The 20,347-nt window shown below is 38.3% G+C and overlaps 1 protein-coding gene across 7 annotated transcripts in view; it reads left to right on the top strand.

Moving 5' to 3' along the window:
• The window catches only part of TASOR (transcription activation suppressor), a 65,808-nt gene that overhangs the window by 30,897 nt on the left and 14,564 nt on the right, over positions 1-20,347 (top strand). For 5 of the 7 annotated variants that reach the window (XM_054482025.2, XM_054482022.2, XM_054482028.2 and 2 more), the window contains 6 exons: positions 5,860-5,932; positions 6,020-6,091; positions 7,687-8,388; positions 13,201-13,604; positions 14,832-14,976; positions 16,194-16,253. In XM_054482025.2, coding sequence (XP_054338000.1) covers positions 5,860-5,932; positions 6,020-6,091; positions 7,687-8,388; positions 13,201-13,604; positions 14,832-14,976; positions 16,194-16,253 — 1,456 coding nt within the window. The remainder of the gene's footprint in view (positions 1-5,859; positions 5,933-6,019; positions 6,092-7,686; positions 8,389-13,200; positions 13,605-14,831; positions 14,977-16,193; positions 16,254-20,347) is intronic. The other 2 variants (XM_054482029.2, XM_054482024.2) reach the window with 1 other exon arrangement.

Below are 20,347 nucleotides of genomic sequence, written 5' to 3' on the forward strand. Positions count from 1 at the left end.
TCAGTCTGAGTAAGCAGGTGCGAGAACCAGGACTGCCAGTGGTATAGTTCTAAGGCTGGCAGGCTCAAGACTCAGGAAGAGCCAATGTTTCAGTTCAAGTGTGAAGGCAGGGAACAGTTGACATCCCAACTTGGAAGACAGGAGGAATTCTCTTGTTGTGGGGGTTAGGGTTTGCCTTTTGTTCTATTTAGGCCTTCAGCTGATTGGATATGGCCAGCCTACATTAGGGAGGTTGGCCTGCTTTACTCAGTCTGTTGGTTGTAAACTCATCCGAAAATAACTTGACAGGAACACCCAAAAAATATTTGATCATATACCTGGGCACTCCCTGTCCAAATCAAGTTGACATAAAAAATTAACCATCACACATGGTATTTATTCTGTAGACCTACTAAGGTGAGTTATATTTATAGTTTTCCAATATTAAACTACCCCTGCATTGCTTGTATAGATACTACCACCCCGCCCACCCCTGCCACAGTTTTAAAGTAAATTGTGGGGTTTGGCTTTTGTTTAGGAATTTTATATCTGTGATGATAAATGAGATTGACCTGCAATTTTCCTTTCTTATACCATCTCTGTCTTTTTTTTTTTGTTTTTTGTTTTTTTTTTTTTTGAGACAGAGTTTCGCTCTTGTCTCCCAGGCCAGAGTGCAGTGGCACAATCTCAGCTCACTGCAACCTCTGCCTCCCAGGTTCACAGGATTCTCCTGCCTCAGTCTCCCAAGTAGCTGGGATTACAGGCATGCTCCATGACACCTGGCTAATTTTTGTATTTTTAATAGAGACAGGGTTTCATCATGTTGCCCAGATTGGTCTCAAACTCCTGGGCTCAAGTGATCTGCCTGCCTCGGCCTCCCACAGTGCTGGGATTACCAGGGTGAGTCACCAAGCCTGGCCGACTTTTACTTTTTTGAGACTTGTTTTGCTATTTCTGTCTTTAAATCAGAAAAATAGTCAATAAATACTCAGTTGTAAGTACTGCTTTAGTTGCCTTTCATGTTTTAATGTGCAGTATTTTCATTATTCATTTCTAAGAAATTTTTATTTTTTAGTTTCCAATTTTTTTTCTTAACTTTGATATATGATGTAGAGGTATGTGTATAGGGAAACAGGGATACTTTTGTCTTTTTTATTTCTAATTTAATTGCATTGTAATCAACAGTGGTGGTGATTATTTGAAATTTGTTGAGACTTTAAGATCTACTATGTGGTCAGTTTTTGTACATGTTCCTTCTGTGTTTGAGTTCTGTGTTTGAGAAAAATGTATAATCTATAATCATTGGGTGCTGAGTACACAATTCTGGGTTGACAGCTATTTTCTTGCACTTTGACTATGCTGCAGTGTCTTCTGGCTTCTATTTTTGTTTAGGGGTTAGCTCTCAGTCTAATTGTTGCTTTGTAGGTCCCCTGCCGCCCCCTGGCTACTTTTTAAATCTTTTTTTTTTTTTTTTTTTTTTTTTTTGGTCTTTGATGTTTAGCAGTTACAGTATCTAGGTGTAGATTTCTGTTTATCCAGCTTGGTATATCTTTTCCTTTTATATCTGTGGATTTATGTCTTTTTTTCTGGAAAATTAGTTCTCTCTTTTATTGTACTTCTCCCTCATTTTCTTTAGCCTGTCTTTTTTAATTTTTTTTTTATTTTTGAGATGGAGTCTCACTCTGTTGCCCAGGCTGGTGTGCAGTGGCATGATCTTGGGTGACTGCAGCCTCCACCTCCCGGGCTCAAGCAGTTCTCCTGTTTCAGCCTCCCGAGTAGCTGGGATTGTAGGTGTGTGCCACCACGCCTGGCTAATTTTCGTGTATTTAGTAGAGACAGGGTTTCGCCATGTTGGCCAGTGGTCGTGAACTCCTGACCTCAGGTGATCCACTGGCCTTGGCCTGCCAAAGTGCTGGGATTACAGGTGTGAGCCACTGCGCCCGGCCTGGCCTGTCTTTTTAGGACTCTGAAGAGGCATATTTTCCACGTCTGTTAACCTTGTCTTACGTTTTCCATCTATTTGTTTCTCTGTGCTGCATTCTAAGTAACTTGATCATAACTATCTTCTAGTTTAAAAATCCTGTATTTAGCTGTGTCTCATTTGTTGCTTTATTTATTTATTGTGTTTTTAATTTCACAGGGAATGTTTTTTATTTTTAAAAGTTATATTTGGATTTGCCTGGTTATTTTATAGCAGGTTCTTTTTAATTCTTTCAGAAATATTTAGTGAGTACCTATTATATGCCAGGCAGAGTTCTAGGAGGTGCACATTATATTCCGGTATTCTTTGCCAATATTTTTTAACTGAAATAAAATTGACATAACATAAAATTAACCATTTTAGCCTTTTTTTTTTTTTTTTTAAATAGGCAGGGTCTTGCTTTGTCATCCAGGCTGGAGTGCAGTGGTGTGATCCTGGCTCACTGCACCCTCGACTTTCTGGGGTCCAGTGATCCTCTTACCTCATCCTCCTGGGTAGCTGGGGCTACAGGTGCGTACCACCACACCTGCCTGATTTTTGTATGTTTTGTAGAGACAGGGTTTTGCCATATTGCCTGGGCTGTTCTTGAACTTGGCCTCCCAGAGTGCTGGGATTACAGGTGTGCACCACCGTGCCCGGCCATTTTAGCCATTTTAAAGTATATAATTCCATTTTTTTTTTTAAGTAGATTCACACTGTTGTGCAACATCAACACTATCTAATTCCCGAACATTTTCATCTCAGAATTCACTGTACATTCCCCCTTCCCAATCCCTAACAGCCGTTAATCTACTTCTGTCTCTATGGATTTATCTGCTCTGAACATTTTATATAAATAGAGTCAAGCAATATGTGGCCTTTGGAGCCTGGCTGCTTTCACTAAGCGTAATTTTCAAGGCTCATTGATGTTGTAGCATATATCAGAACTTCGTTCTGTTTCATGGCCCGGTATTCCTTCATTGTGTAGATAATACCACATTTTGTTTGTTCTTTTATCAGTTATTTCTATTTCTTGGCTACTATGAATAATGGTGCTATGAACATTAGTGTAAACATTTTTGTGTGAAAGTGTTTTTAAACCTTCCAATTATTTTATGTCTTTAAAGATTTCATAATGGATTATTTTCCTTTTTGCATCTGATAATTCCAATTTTTGATGCCTTTGAGTGTTTGAATCTTTTTTTTCCTGCTGAATCTCACTTTAGTGTAGCTTATTTCCTTATAAGCTTTTTTTTTTTATTTGAGACAGGACTTACTCTGTTGCCTAGGCTGAAGTGCTACAGTGCGTGGCACAATCACAGCTTCACAGCTTGAACTCTCAGGATCAGGCAGTTCTCCCACCTTAGCTTTCCAAGTAGCCAGGACTATAGGCATATGACGCCACACATGGCTACTTTTTAAATATTTTTTGTAGAGTTGGGGTCTTGCTGTGTTGCCAGGGTTGGTCTTCAACTCCTGGCTTCAAGCAATCCTCCCACTTCAGCTTCTCAAAGTGCTGAGATTACAGGCATGAGCCACTGTGCCTGGCCCATTGTACATGTATTTATACTAACTCTTTTTTTGTGGGGGTGGGGGAGTGCTATAATACCTTTAATGTTATCTGGAAATTTAAAATAGTAGAATAAACTAATTAAAAACCCCAGAGATTGGATTAATACCTTTTTTTTTTTTTTTTTTTAAAGAATAACCAAACAGCTAAAATAGAGGCAACAGGAGCACAATTTCCAGGATTTTTCTTTTCTGCAGAGTTGAATGGATTTCGTTGGGCTGAAGCCACAGATACAACTGCTGAACCCTCTGTCAGCCTTAGTGTTGTTTCTGATTGTAGATTGCCTGTACTCCATGGATTTCTGGAAACATTGGGCCCCCTTAAAGTACAGGAATCTTTAGGTCACTGGTAGTGGAATTTATAAAACCTAGTATTTGGAGTGAGTGAGAGATTAAAGGCATCTCATTGGTTTTCGTCAGTGAGCACAAAATATGAAAATCTTGTGCTTCCTAACTTTTTATTTCATCAACTAGGAGTTTGGACAAAATATTAAAAGAAGTATATTATCTAAAATATTTTGGATAAAAGTATTTGAAACAAAATTTTCAGGTACGTTGTCCGCTTGTAGTATACTCTAAGAGATTTAGCATGGCTATAAATGGTAGCCGTAGGACCCAGTTAAATATCTTGCAGGGCCAATACCATATGTCAGCAGTATGATGTAACTTGGCCTGAGGATTTTTAACCTTGGCCCTAGGATTTTTAGGAAACAAGGCCACCTCAGCACAGATGTAACTATTAGAAACCTTACAACAAAGTTTACCCTTACAAGAATATTTAAACTTGCTTTATAAAAGAAAGACCTGATAACTGACCCTCACGGAATCCAGGCAATAAAAATGGGGAAAGATTCCCCAAAGTTTAGAATGGTCTTCAGATGGAGACCTTCCTACTCATTTGGTCATCTGACCCCCTGACTTTATCTGGCCCACGCCACCAGCCTGCTTCCACTAAAATAAACTCCTTGAGCACCAGGTATCTAAGACTCATTTTTGGCACAGATTGAACTGAAGGAGAAGTTGACCTTGGAGAAGGTGGTCAACTAAACTACCTGAAACCCCCAAACACAATACCACTTTACTTTTGAGTGTTCAAACAATGTTTTTATTAAATGTGAATTAGTAGCACAGTTACTTTTTGTCCTCTGAATTATTAGTTTTTATACAGGCGTTGTTTACTGGAATTGTTTTAGTAGGAATTTAGGTAGTACAAGTTTCCTTTCAGAACTCAGGTATCCTTTTGTGTTCAGTTGCCATTCTCAGTTTCTCATTTACCCAAAACATTGTGAACTATTGCAGTAGCCCCTGAAATAAATTCTTTGCATTAGATTGTTTTTCTGCCTCCTGCACAGTGCTGTCAAGTCTTCTTTCTTACTGTTGTTTTAAGGAAACACTAGCTCAAAGGGGTATGCTCTCAAGGACATTCCTGGCCAACCTGGCTTCTGGTCTTTTTACAGCTAGTTCATGATCTTTCATTCCCGACTTGTCTTACACATTTATCCTAGTCTGTCCTCACCCTGTTGCTAGTGATAAATACTGTGATGTTTGTAAACTGTCCATTATAACTCACCTTTGTTCATGGTGTTGCCTCTACTGAAATGTCCTTCTACAGTCTCAGGCTCTTGTCAGTGTACCCATTCTTCAAAATCCACTTTTGATACACTTTCAGTAAACCTTTCTTGACCATCTTTTACTGCCGTAAACAAACTGTATTTTTCAATTTCTGTTATTTTGTAAATCTCTTAGGGAACTTTTCTGTCTTATGTAATTACTGGTATTTATTGTGGTACTCTCTCTACCTAATTATAAACTTCTTGTGATCAAGGATCTTGTGTTGCTTGTATTTGGATATCTCTGGGCAAATTGCCTTACATGTGAAAAGTGTTCATGTAATATATGTGGAGTTAGATTATGGCAACACATTGGGTTTGCTATTAGTCTGAACTCTTGCAACACAGTGTTTCAAAGCATGTTTTATATCTAGCATCTAGCACATTACCTTGGCCATTAATAAACATGTCTTTTGAATTGATGAAGAAAGTATTTGAAGTCTTTAGTTTGGTTCTTGTATTTTAGCTTCAGGGAAAAATTAACATGGTTTTGCAGTTAGGGGAGTTCTTTCAGTAACATTTTCTCATTAATGTTATGAAAACCAAGGAATTTTTATTTGATTGGAATCCTGTTAATCAGCAGAGTTGGTAGAAAGAGTTAACTAATTCATGAGCAATATTTTTTCTTAAAAGATGATTAAGAACTTTTTTTCTTTACAATTAGTAGAAAATGCTGTGTGTCTGCCTTATGGTGAATAATAATAAAGCAGATACAACTTCTTCCTTCCCCTCAAAATACAGGTTCTTGTTAAACCTTTGGGAGACCGAGGATACCTTTTTCTTCTCTCCCCTTATCAGATGGTTCCTCCATATGGTAGGTGGTCTCTCTTTAATTTTTACAATTATTTCTTAACTTTTTAGTTAAAACACATTGCTAATGAGTTTGGCTTCTGTTTTTTAGAATATCAGACTGCCAAGTCTCGAGTCCTACATGCTTTGTTTCTATTTCAAGAACCTAGAAGCATAGTTACTTGTAAGTTCTTTGAATATCTAAATTTGGTTACTTATAGATACTTAACATTTCATTGAAATTTTCCAGATAACTCACTAAACATTTTGTCTTTCTTATATCATGTTTCAGGAAATACTGGGGGTTAAGAGGTATTAGCAATATAAGACCCAAATTATATGAATTTTTTTTTTTTTTTTTTTTTTTTTTGAGACAGAGTTTTGCTCTTCTTGCCCAGGCTGGAGTGCAGTGGCGCGATCTCAGCTCACTGCGACCTCCACCTCCCAGGTTCAAGTGATTCTCCTGCCTCAGCCTCCTGAATAGCTGGGATTACAAGGCATCCACCACCACGCCCAGCTAATTTTTTTGTATTTTTAGTAGAGATGGGGTTTCACCATGTTGGCCAGTCTGGTCTCGAACTCCTGACCTCAAGTGATCCTCCTGCCTCGGTCTCCCAAAGTGCTGGGATTACAGGCGTGAGCCACTGTGCCTGGCTGACGATTTTTTTTTAACTATGAAAAATTAATTTGTGTTTATCAGTGCTCTCATAAAGCTTCATTATAATTGTTATAGTACTTTAGCTTAGTTATGAGGGTTACTTATTTACTTATTTTAGGGATAGAGTCTCACTCTGTTGGAGATAGAGTCTCTGTTGCCCAGGCAGTGGTGCGATCATGGCTCACTACATACAGCCTTGCCGTCCGTCCTAGGCTCAAGTGATCCTCCTGCCTCAGCCTCTTGAGTAGCTTGGGATTACAGGCGTGCGCCAGCACACCTAGTAGCTAAGTTTAAATTTTTTTTTTTTCTTCAGAAGCAGGATATCACTATATTGTCCAGGTTGTTCTTGAACTCCTGGCCTGAAGCGATCCAACTACCTCAGCCTCCCAAGCTGCTGGGATTACAGGCATGAGCCACTATGCCCGGTCTGTGAGGGTTTTGTATGATTATTTTTTAGCTTAGTTCAATTTTGCATTCAAATTTTAGTAACTCTAAAGCATCATTTGCCAGGATAAATATTAGGCCATTCAAAATTAGTAAGAATTTTGGCACTGATATAAGACAAGATTTGTTAACCACGTTTTCTAAGAATGAACTTTAATACTATGTATTAAGCTAAAGTTCCCACTAATGGCTTTATTTCACTGTTGGATTAAGGATGAGTTTCTCAATTGTGGCTACTCAGCATCTACATTTCTGTTCATGTGAAGTTAGTTACTACTTTATAAGAGGAAGGGATGACATGCAGGACTGTTTTGCTTGGAGTCTCAGATCTTGTTCTGTCTCTATTTCTTCTTACATGTTGCTTGCCACTATTTGAATTTCCTGGGGGCAGTAGGAAGTGAGATCTTCAATGAGTGGGTGATTTTTCCTTTAAAAATGTGTTCTGCTTTTTCATTTGTTTTAGTTTCTTATTGGCCTGTTTTAGGATCCTGGACTTTATAAGCATGCTATTCATACATTTGCTATATTGTATATATGTACTAGGGTACATACTCGTCTGGTTCAACATTAATGTATAAATGTTTTTATACTTCTTTGGCAATATTTAGATCTTTATTTGATTAGTTTCTTGATTGCTAACATGGTTTGCTTTTTTTTTTTTTTTTTTTTATTTACAGCACAAAAAGGTTCAACCAATGCAGCACCACAGGAGAGGCATGAGAGCATGCCAGATGTATTAAAAATAGCTCAGTTTTTACAGTTTTCTTTGATTCAGTGTCGAAAGGAATTCAAAAATATAAGCGCTATAAATTTTCATTCTGTTGTTGAAAAGTATGTAAGTGAATTTTTTAAGCGAGGTTTTGGTTCAGGTAAACGAGAGTTTATTATGTTTCCATATGATTCACGATTAGATGATAAAAAATTCTTATACTCAGCTCCCAGAAATAAATCCCATATTGATACTTGTTTGCATGCCTATATTTTTCGGCCTGAAGTGTATCAGTTACCTATTTGTAAATTAAAAGAACTATTTGAAGAAAATAGAAAACTTCAGCAGTTTAGTCCACTTTCAGATTATGAAGGTCAAGAAGAAGAAATGAATGGTACAAAAATGAAATTTGGAAAACGAAATAACTCAAGAGGTGAAGCCATTATATCTGGAAAGCAAAGATCGTCTCATTCTTTGGATTATGATAAGGATAGAGTCAAAGAATTGATTAATTTAATTCAGTGTAGGAAAAAGAATGTGGGTGGGGAGTCAGACACAGAAGATATGAGAAGCAAAACTGTCTTGAAGAGGAAGCTTGAGGATCTACCTGAAAATATGAGAAAGCTCGCCAAAACCAGTAATTTATCTGAAAATTGCCATCTGTATGAAGGTAAAATATCAGATTGCTCTTATAACAGCCAAAAATAAAGTAGTTCTGTTCTTTCCGGTAGTAGAGGGGCGTATAAATTAAAGCCTGAGGGTCAAATTCAGCCTGTCCACTATTTTTGTAAAGAAAGTTGTATTTGAATACAGCCATGCCCATTTATTTATGTGTATATAGCTGCTCTCATGCTGTAATGGCAGAGTTGGCACTGAGACTGTATGGCCCACAAAGCCTAAAATACTTGCTACGTGGCCCAGTACAGGAAACACTTTACAGTTCCTGCCCTGGTACATCAGATTTCTAAATTGTTTGGTTTAGGTTAACATGACATCATAATACTAATCAGAGCTCTTGTCCTTTTATATTCCTTTATTTTTTTTGAGACAGAGTCTTGATGTCTCGCCAAGGCTGGAGTGTAGTGGCATGATCTCGGCTCACTGCAAGCTCCACCTCCTGGGTTCACGCCATTCTCCTGCCTCAGCTTCCCGAGTAGCTGGGACTGCAGGTGCCTGCCACCACGCCCGGCTAATTTTTTGTATTTTTAGTAGAGACGGGGTTTCACCATGTGAGCCAAGATGGTCTCGATCTCCTGACCTTGTGATCCTCCTGCCTCGGCCTCCCAAAGTGCTGGAATTACAGGCATGAGCCACCACGCCCGGCCATATTCCTTTATTTTTATAGTTGAAGAAGTATAATATCAGAATATTAGTATCTTTTAGGCTGTTGTGTAATGAAAAGGAACCTTCTGAATTTGAAAATAAAATATGCATATACATATTCTTTTCTACCGCAAGAATCCAGGAATATCTTTGGGTTTTCTTTTTTTGTTGTTCTTTTTTCCTTTGTTTTGTTTTAGTTGACAGAAAAAGACATGTAAGGCGCTTGTTTTAAGTGTGTTCGTTTCAATATCGCAAGTCAGCTAAAACACTTTTATCTAGATTTTTAAGATCTTAACACTACTAGTTGATAAGCACGGAATGAGTTCTTGTGCATTCAGAGAAAGTTGACATAACAATCCACGTTTTGTGTTGCTGTTGCTCCTCTGAGTGATTATGGCACAACTGAGTATTCTTAGGTTTTTTATTAAGCAACTTGTCTCTTCAAATTCAGTGTGTCTTAGTCTAGGTTAGTCAGATCAGTGTCTTAGTCTAGGTTAGTCAGATTAGTGTCTTTTTACACTTTTGCTCTTAGCAATCTGTATTTGTATCCTCACTTTTCACTTTCCTGCTCTTTTTATTTATTTATTTATTTATTTTTGAGACAAAGTCTCACTCCGTCACCCAGGCTGTAGTGCAGTGGCTCAGTCTTGGCTAACTGCAACCTCTGCCTACCTGGTTCAAAAGATTCTCGTGCCTGAGTCTCCCCAGTAGCTGGAATTACAGGCACGTACTACCGTGCCTGGCTAATTTTTGTATCTTTAGTAGAGACGGGGTTTTGCCATGTTGGCCAGGCTGGTCTTGAACTCCTGACCTCAAGTGATCTGTCTGCCTCGGCCTCCCAAAGTGCTGGGATTACAGTCGTCAGCCACCATGCTCAGCCTGCTCTCCTTTTACTTCTTTTATTGTTACGGTATTCAATATGGTAGCCACTAGCCATATGTTGTTATTTAAGTTTGAGTTAAAATGAAATTAAAATACATTTCAACAACCACACCATTGTATTAGTAAAGAGAGAGAATATTTCCATTATTGCAGAAAGTTCTATTTGACATTACTGTTCTTTGCAGTAACTATCACGCGTTTTTCTTTAGTTAACCTGTGTGTCTCTTTCTCTTTCCAATGTTGTTACTCTTTGTCCGTGTTCTTTATCTCTTTGGTGGCCTTCCTGACTTACTACCTTCTTGCACCCGTTTCAGTATCATGTTCTTCTCAGTATTGCTTTGCTAATTTGCTACCAATCTCATCTTATATACTTGCCTTTTAAGGCTTTGTTATAGACTAGCCATGTCCAGCCATGTTTCCCACTGTTCTCTCACATGTCTTGGTTAAGGGTCATCTCTCTCTGCTTAGAGTATATCATGGTCAGTCTTTTATTTCCCTCTTTTTTTTCCTGAAGTAGCTTCCATTTCTTTGAAGCCTTATATCTTTGCAGTTGATATTTCTCTTCAGCTTTCTGTCTATTCTCCTTAATGGTCTCCTCCTTTAGTTTATGCTGGATTTGCAGTCTGTGCTGAACCTGTTGGCACTTACTGACACATACTGTCTTATCTTGTGACATGTCTTGAGAGTTTTGTTTACTGTGTGCTAGGTACTTTATGTATATGAACTCATTTATTAATAGTTCTTGAGTGATAGGCATTATTATCCTAATTTTGCAGATAAGAAAATCATCTCAGATAAGTTAAATAACTTTACCAAAAGTTATGAAGTTAGTGGCACAATCCGAAGTCAGTTCTGACCGACTCCAAAGCATTGTTCACAACAAACTGCTGCATTTCCTGTCACTGAGCACATTATATGCACTCAATAAATAAGATACTTAGTTTTTGGTACTGTTTTTGTTGGTAACGAATTCTGTGTATGTGAAAAAATAGTTGTGGGTAAAAATCAGGCTTCATCAATAATTAAAATGATGAGAAAGCCATACTAATTATAATAAACCAAATGAGAAATGGGGCAGAGGAAGAAGGGTAGAGTACTTAACTAAAACTAGTGACTGTCAGACTTGCATTTTTAGGTGTTTCTCACTTATTTCTTTTTAAGTAATTTTGCATACTTTGTTTCTGAAGGTAGAGATTTCAAGGTTGTGTTCTAACTTTTTTTTTTTTTTTTTTGAGACGGAGTCTCTCTCTGTCGCCCAGGCTGGAGTGCAGTGGCGCAATCTCGGCTCACTGCAAGCTCTGCCTCCCGGGTTCACGCCGTTCTCTTGCCTCAGCCCCCCGAGTAGCTGGGGCACGCGCCACCACGCCTGGCTACTTTTTTGTGTTTTTAGTAGAGACGGGGTTTCACCGTGTTAGCCAGGATGGTCTCGATCTCCTGACCTCGTGATCCGCCCGCCTTGGCCTCCCAAAGTGCTGGGATTACAGGCGTGAGCCCACCATGCCCAGCCATATTCTAACTTTTAAAACACCCTGATCTTGATTTGGTGGTGAGCCCAGTCATTTTATGAGGTAACCTCCTAACCCATTCCCACCACCCCTTATAACTTTTAACATAAACTGTTTTGAGGTACAGTTTATATCAGTGTACCTATTTAAGCGCACAGTTTGATTAGTTTTGACAGCTGTGTAATCACCGCACCAATATATAGAACTTTTTTTTTTTTTTTTTTTTAAGATGGAGTCTTACTCTGTCTTCCAGGCTGGAGTGCAGTGACCCGATCTCGGCTCACTGCAACCTTTGCCTCCTGGGTTAAGTGATTCTTCTATCTCAGCCTCCCAAGTAGCTGGGATTACAGGCGTGTGCCACCATACCCAGCTAATTTTTGTATTTTCAGTAGAGACAGGGTTTCACCATGTTGGCTGAGCTAGTCTTGAACTCTTGACTTCAGGTGATCCACCCTCCTCAGCCTTCCAAAATGCTGAGATTACAGGCGTGAGCCTATAGAATTTTTTTTTTTTTTTTTTTTTTTTGGGGGTGATGGAGTCCTGCTCTGTCGCCCAGGCTGGAGTGCAGTGGCACGATCTTGGCTCACTGCAGCCTCCGCCTCCTGGGTTCAAGTGATTTCCTGCCTCAGCCTCCCAAGTAGCTGGGACTACAGGTTCATGCCACCATGCCCAGCTAATTTTTTGTATTTTTTTAGTAGAGACGGGGTTTCACCTTGTTAGCCAGGATGGTCTCGATCTCCTGACCTTGTGATCCGCCCGCCACGGCCTCCCAAAGTGTTGGGATTACAGGCATGAGCCGCCGTGCCTGGCCAGAACATTTTTCTATGTTGCTTTGTGTTCTTTGTTAGGTAGCTCACCCCACTCCACTACTGATCTGCTTTTTGTCTTTTATAGATTAGTTTTGCCTGCTCTATAAAAAGTTTACATAATTAGAATCATACAGTATGCACTCCTTTATTTCTGACATTTATTTTTGTTGTGGTACATTATACTCTTAAATTAGAAATCCTAACTCAGGCTTCACCCAATCCCTACCCCACCCCAATATTAAAGCACATGACTTTCTGAATGTTTGCGCCCTTTACAAGCTTTAAAATATATTGATTGTTACAGATTATACAGATTTATAGTGCACGCATGGAACCATGTCTTAACGTGTTTCCTCTTATAATGCTTTTTGTTCTTGATGCAAATTTCGTGGAGATTTCTTCAGGGTGATTTTATGTCTGTAATATCCTAGCTTCATTATGAATTTAAGTAATCTCGTCATTCAAAATAAGGTGTAGATTTTAAGTGTGTCAGCCAGTGCCTTAAGGACAAAATATAATAAAAGATATGGAAAAGATAAAAATGGAAAAGATAAAAATCAAATTAAGTCATTTTTTTAGTAGCCTAGTGTAATACATATATAATCCTAACAATTAGCAAAATAGTAAGTACAAATGTTTCATCTCTTGTCAGGCACCTGGTTGACTTTGAGATTTTGATGGTAGTTATTAATACACATATTTAAAACCTAAGGCATGAGCTTATTTTCCTATTGATAGAATGCTTAAATTACAATGGAAATTAAACTTTAATAGCAGTTTCGAACTATGTGCAAAATTTTACAATTCTGTTTGTAAAGTGATGCGAATATTTATAAAGTCTAAGCAAATTGGTTGAGTTCTTGACCATAAATGCTTTATGATAATTTTTTAGGTATATTTGATTTTAAAAATTTTATGCTAGCTTTTAAACTTAACTTCAACCAATGACTTCCTTTTTCTCAGAGTCTTCACAGCCTATTGGCTCACTTGGACGTGATGCTGACTTGAGGCGGCAGCAGCAGGATACCTGTAACTCCGGCATTGCTGACATCCATAGGCTGTTTAATTGGTTATCAGAAACACTAGCAAATGCACGCCATTCTGATGCATCTCTGACAGACACAGTCAACAAAGCCTTAGGATTGAGCACTGATGATGCCTATGAAGAGCTGAGGCAAAAACATGAGTATGAGTTGAACTCTACCCCAGATAAGAAAGAATATGAGCAGCCTACTTGTGCAAAAGTTGAAAATGCACAGTTTAAGGGTACTCAGAGCTTATTACTAGAAGTTGATACAACATCTAAGTATTCTGTTGCTATTTCTACCAGCGAAGTGGGCACTGACCATAAGCTACATTTGAAAGAAGTAAGCATATAGCTGTTGGTTACCTTTGTGTTTGTGAGTGTGTGTGTGAAAGAGGTGCTGTGAGTATGCTTCAGGGAATGATTTTTTCTTTGAAAAAGAAATAAAATGCACTTTTGAGTAAACGTGCCTGTCTAGGATGGTACTTCCTAAGTTATTCCTTGTTACAAAGAGATAAATGCTGAAGTAGTTTTCCTTCCTTCTTAGAAGCTTAATATATTGTCTACAGTTTACTTGTTGTGATAAACCTAAGGCAAAACAATCTGTTAATATTTGTCAGAAATGGGTTATTGGGAGTGAATTCCTTATTGTTTCATAATGAAGTTGAATTATCAAAGCATTGGCTTTCTGTCGGCAGTAACAGAGAACCCAAACGTGAGACAGATGAGGATACCAGTCTCAGTACAGCAGTGTAACAAAGTTAGGTACTTGGTATTTCTTACACAAATAGGAATGGAACATAAGCAGCCTTTAGGATTACCCCTGAAGTGACTCTCAGCCTTGCTTATTAGAGTGTCCAGTATATTTATGATATATGTTCAGAGTGCTGGTTTGTAGCTGAGAAGTAGCCTTATCTCCCTTAAGTAGTCGCTGCATCACTGGGGAATAGTTAATAGGATTGCATCATATTCCTATGGGCTTATTTCTTCATTTACTGTCTCCATTTTCTCTTCCCTGCCTTTGTTTAAAAGTTGTATGCATGTCCCCATTCTTTCTCGATGTCGTTTTGGGATGTTTATTTCAAGGGGAAGATGATGGCAGGAGGCTTATTTGTTGGGGTATGTAAGGTAGGCACTGAGGAACTAACCTGTATTAATATTTCCTGATATCTTTTGTATTTTAAATCAAGTTGATGAGGGGCGGGGGCATGGGTTGTGAACCTAGCACTATCCATTTTTATAACTAAAGTTTTATTGGAGTACAGCTGTGTCCATTTGTTTAGGTATTGCCTGTGGTAGACTAGAGAGTCTGGCCTGCAGAGCCTAAAATACTTACTGTTTGGCACTTTAGCATAAAAGTTTACCAATCCCTGTTCTAAATTAACATGAAATTGTGTTTTGAGGGAAAAGATGTTTTAATTTTGAGACTAGAGTATAACTTTACTATGTTGATTTTACACATTTGTAATGTTTAGATTGAAGCACGTGAATTTACAGTGAAACAACAGTTTATTCTTGACATTAAAATGAATTGAAAAGAAAGCTATTGAGTGTGTACTTTGATTTTCAGGATCCAAATTTAATTAGCGTGAATAATTTTGAAGATTGCAGTTTGTGTCCCAGTGTTCCCATTGAACATGGATTTCGTAGACAACAGTCTAAGTCAAATAATGTTGAAGAGACTGAAATACATTGGAAACTGATTCCAATTACAGGTAAGAAAAGTATACTTGGACTTGGGTTTGCTTCATTTTACTTAGAGACCAATTTCCTGAAGGTTTCCATCTTTTGTGGATTTCACTCTTGGGTCACTAGGTGCTTCATCTTACTTGGCGCTGACATCTTCAGTGTCTTATTTTGAGTAATACAATGTTCATCACTGAGTGTTGCTGTTCTTGGTCAGCATCAGCAAGCATCTGCAAAATCACCTTAAAAACAGTGATTTAAGACACACTGTCTCTATGGAGTTTAGCATGCAGACTGCTGAATGAAGACTGTTGGCAGAAACAGTTTTTGATAAGGTGAGGTAGCTGCAGAGATAAAATGGTGCTCTTTGAACAACCAATTAAATGCTGTCTTCTCAAACTTTAAACTTCACCATTAATAAGCTGTCATCTAATAAGTGATAATGTTGAGGTTCATATATTAGAAATTTGATTTCTTAATACTGGATTATCTTAAATAAATTGGATTATCTTAGAGAATGGCCTGACTGATCAAATGTAAATGTTATTGAACTGTGAGGCAAAAAGTTTAGCAGATGTTGAAATATTATCATTTTTTTGGGTAGCATTCTAATTTCTCTGTGCAAACACATACATACACACACATAAATACATACTCTTAATATTCCAAGTTCTTACTCACTTTTCTTAGCTAAACATTTTTTGGAAATATTTTCAGGGTATATACATCTTTTCCAGTCCTACATCTCTAACCTTTTAAAAACAATAGCAACAGCAAACAACTTTTTGTTACAAAGTAGACTGGCCTGTGAACTAGACTAGAACCTGCTGAGACTTCCGAGGACTCTGAGAAGAATTTATAAAACTTGATGAGTTCCCATGGGCTTTAGCACCATCTTCTACTTAACACCTTTCTGGAGGGCAGGAGGCCTGTAGGTGATGATAGAGGGAACCTAGTATTGTTTTATGAGGTGGAAACATCAGCTTGAGTAGGAGAAACAAAAGAAGTAGTTGATGTAAGAAGGTTATCCTAACCGTTTCTCATTTAGACACCTTCATACTTGGTGTTGGGTCATTTGAAGGTACAATGTCTTAAGTGTTGATATTCCATCATCACCAGTATGACCCTTCAGATTATTTTAGGCAGAAGAAGGAATGCTTGCATCATTACCACTTGGGGTTGTCTGAAAGGTGCTTAGTAGGTATCACTAATGTCTGAAGAGAGTCTAATGGATGCTTTCCCTCAGGAGGGAATGCAAGAAGCCCAGAAGACCAGCTGGGGAAACATGGTGAGAAACAAACACCAGGTGAGAAGGCTTGCTTTGCTTTTCTTCCCAGTGTGCCCTTCTTCAGAGTTGCTGCTTGCATTTCTGATACTACATCAATAGGGCATTGACTTAAGTTTTTTTAATTACAGAAAATTTGGACAGTACCATATTTATTTATATGTAAATCATTACTTGAGTTGTATCCAATATTCTTACTATGAAGATTGTTCAGATAAGTCACTGAATATTTATATAGATTAAGTTTTCTTCACCCATAGTAGAGTCTATCTTACAATATGATTTGGGAAGACCAGAATATATTCTTAAGCCATTTGTGCAGTATATTTTATGATAAACTCTTTTTTTTTTTTTGTTTTTGGTTTTTTTGAGATGGAATCTTGCTCTGTCACCCAGGCTGGAGTGCAGTGGCGTGAGCTCGGCTCACTGCAACCTCTGCCTCCCAGGTTCAAGCAATTCACCTTCCTCAGCCTCCCAAGTAGCTGGGATTACAGGCGCATGCCACCATGCCCAGCTAATTTTTTAATTTTTAGTAGAGATGGGATTTCACCATGTTTGCCAGGCTGGTCTCAAACTCCTGACCTCAGGTGATCCACCTGCTTCGGCCTCCCAAAGTGCTGGGATTACAGTCTTGAGCCCGCAAACCTGGGTTTCTTCTTTTTTAAATTTTAAAAAAATAGCCAAGAGGGGAAGACATTTATATTTTAGGTATACTATTCATAGTCTTTTAACTTAGTTCTTCTGATTGTAAAACTAATTTCTGCAGGTAGTTTAAATAAGAGATTAAGGAACTTGGATTTCAGAAACAATTGCAGATATTACTGATTAGCTAGTTGGCAGTGGGTACCTAGGAGATAATCTTTGTCTGAGCTTGGTGGATTCAATTTCTCTGCAGATGGTCATAGGCATTGTTTTCTTGCTTACAGTTTGGTGGTGATCTTTTTTATATTTTCTTCAGTTTTGTTGTATCTGACTCAGAAATTAAAGTGTTGTTTTTTTATTTGTAAGAAATGTGAAATGACTTTCTTACTACATCTTTGTAGTAATTTATTTCCTTTGGGAATTCCCTTCCCCCGCTAATTAAAGTTACTAGCTTCCTTCAAGAAAATCATCTCCTTCTAGGAAAATGTGGTTGAAAAAAAAAAAAGAAACCATGAACAACAGATATATAACATAGAGGAAAGTTCACAAATCTTTTTTTTTTTTTTTCCCTCTGATATAGAATCTCTGTCTGTTGCCCAGGCTGGAGTGCAATGACATGATCTTGGTTCACTGCAACCTCTGCCTCCTGGGTTAAGTGATTCTCCTGCCTCAGCCTCCCAAGTAGCTGGGATTACAGGCATGTGCCACCGCACCCGGCTGATTTTTGTATTTTTAGTAGAGACAGGGTTTCACATTGTTGGCCAGGCTAGTCTCGAACTCCTGACCTCAAGTGAGCCACTGAACCTGGCCACAGATCTTTATTGTACAGCTTTTTGAAATTTTACATACATACATGACCACCACCCAAATCAAGGTGTAGAACGTTTCTAGCATCCCAGAAGATTTTCTTCCACATTTTCCTAGTTAGTACTCTCCTTGTTCCCAAGTAAGCGCTAATCCGATTAGTTTTGCCTGTTGTTGAACTTAGGATAAATAGAGCCTACTCATGTCGTCTGTCGTGTTTTGTACTTTCATGCAATATTATGTCAGGGAGTCCATGTTTTGCATCTATCAGTAATTCTTTTCTGATTTCGGGGTTTCACCGTGTTGGCCAGGATGGTCTCAATCTCTTGACCTCGTGATCTGCCCACCTTGGCCTCCCAAAGTGTTGGGAGTACAGGTGTGAGCCACTGTGCCCGGCTAGTAGTTACCTTTCTTATGCTTCAGAATGTTCCATCAGCACCTGCATTCCTCTTATTTGGGAATACCATCTTTATATTTTGTAAGCTAAAGTGTAGACATCTGAATGATGGTGCCTTTAGAGAACTGACTACTCCCCTTTCACTTAAAAGTTAAAATACTGCAATTAATGGCAATAAGTTTTTTTTTTTTAAAAAAAGCACAGTGTCTGATGTTTGTAATCCCAGTACTTTGGGAGGCCAAGGTGTGCGGATCAGGAGGTCAAGACATTGAGACCATCCTGGCCAACATGGTAAAACCCTGTCTCTACTAAAAATAAAAAAACTGGCTGAGCATGGTGGCTTCCGCCTGTAGTCGCAGCTACTCGGGAGTCTGAGGCAGGAGAATTGCTCGAACCTAGGAGGTGGAGGTTGCAGTGAGCCGAGATCTCACCACTGCACTCCAGCCTGGTGGCAGAGCGAGTCTCTGTCTCAAAACAAAAAAACAAAAAAAGCATTATTATGGATTGACATGTATGTGTGTTTTCAATCACTTATAAATGAAGATATTTTCAAAATAACGTGTTTTTTTTTTCTTTTTTTTTTTTTGCAACAGAATCTTGCTCCGTTGCCCAGGCAGGCTGGAGTGCAGTGGTGCATTCTTGGCTCACTGCAGCCTCTGCTTTCTGAGTAGCTGAGATTACAGGTGCTGGCCACCACGCCTGGCTAATTTTTGTATTTTTTTTTTTAGTAGAGACGAGGTTTCACCATGTTGGCCAGGCTGGTCTCGAACTCCTGAGCTCAGGTGATCTGCCCGCCTTGGCCTCCCAAAGTGCTCGGATTATAGGCATGAGCCACTGTGCCTGAGCAGTTAAGTTCTTAATAAAATCTTACAGGGGAATTTGTGCAAAATAAAATTAGGTTGTGATTATTTATATTTTATAAAGGGATCTATTTGGTTTAGAGGTTTTTAGTTATGGAAAATTCTCCATGTGGATTTAATTTATGTTTCAGGTTAAAAATATTCCCTTTATTTATAACCCTTGAGGAGTAAACTTACTGGTTTGTTGTTTAGCTATACATTTTGGGAGCCACTGTTTCATTTAAAGTAATAAATAGCTGGGTGTGGTGGTATGCACCTGTAGTGCCATCTACTTGGAAGACTGAGGCAGGAGGAATTGAGGCCAGAAATTCAGGGCCAGTCTGGGAAACATAGTGAGGCCCCATGTCTAATAAATAATTCAGAATTTTTTAAATTAAGGTAGTTCTCCCCAACCCATATGTTTTATGAGATGCAATTCAAATTTTTTTCTTTGAATATATCAGATATTTGACATGATACGTAATTCAAGAAGTCCAAAAATACTTGAGAAAGTAATACTACCCCGGCCCGGGACACTTAGATTCTTCCCCGTATATTAGCCATGGTTACCAATTTCTCGTGTATCCTTCCAGACACTTTATGTGTACTAAAGCACATTTTAATGTTGGAGATTTAAGATACTCAGGATATTTAGTACTCCTAATTATCTTATGAAACTTGGATTTTCTAGTTTATCAATTTCATACAGTTCTAATTCTTATCCTGGCACGTTGGATATTTTGTTCCCCTCTCACCTCCGCCTACAGACCCGCCTTGGGTCTTTTCACTGTGCTGACAAATTGCCTTTGCAATAGTTAATGAGTGTACTGGTTCATGATAACCACCAGGATTGGTAGAGAATGTCATAAGCTTGACTCCTAGTGAGGCTATTTAAACCTTTAGAAAAGTGTGATGAGTGTGAGCAAAATCTTTACTGTAGGTTTGAAAACTACCTGTACCTGGACTTTCTGATTTAGAGGCACCATTTCCTATACTACAGCAGCAATTTGTTAGGGAATGTTGGCCAAGGCTTAAAGAAAAACAGTAATTTTTTAGCGGGTAAAATTGTGTATACGTCTTCTAAGCAAAGATCATGAGTTTTTGTCCTTTCCTAAAATATAACACTAAAATCGAAGTTAAATATATTTTTCCCCTTGTTGCTTAAAAATGGAATTAGAGTTCCCTTTTCCGAATGTAGTTTCAAAAACATACTTTGTTTGAATTTAGGATTTTTTTGGGGAAAGTATTATCTTTTGGATTGAGGTATTGGTCAAGAGTGAAAGGTTTTAATCCCAGTAGTATCAGCTAACCTTAGTATCAGCTATCATCTGTATCTCAAATGAGGTATAGCTATCTTCTTTTCTCTTAGAATTATTTCCAAACAAAAGGAAAATATTTATGAAAGGACTGTCAAAAGTGTGCAGCTGTGAAAT

This window comes from Pongo pygmaeus, chromosome 2 (genome assembly GCF_028885625.2).
Source record: "Pongo pygmaeus isolate AG05252 chromosome 2, NHGRI_mPonPyg2-v2.0_pri, whole genome shotgun sequence".
Taxonomy (NCBI): Eukaryota; Metazoa; Chordata; class Mammalia; order Primates; family Hominidae; genus Pongo; species Pongo pygmaeus.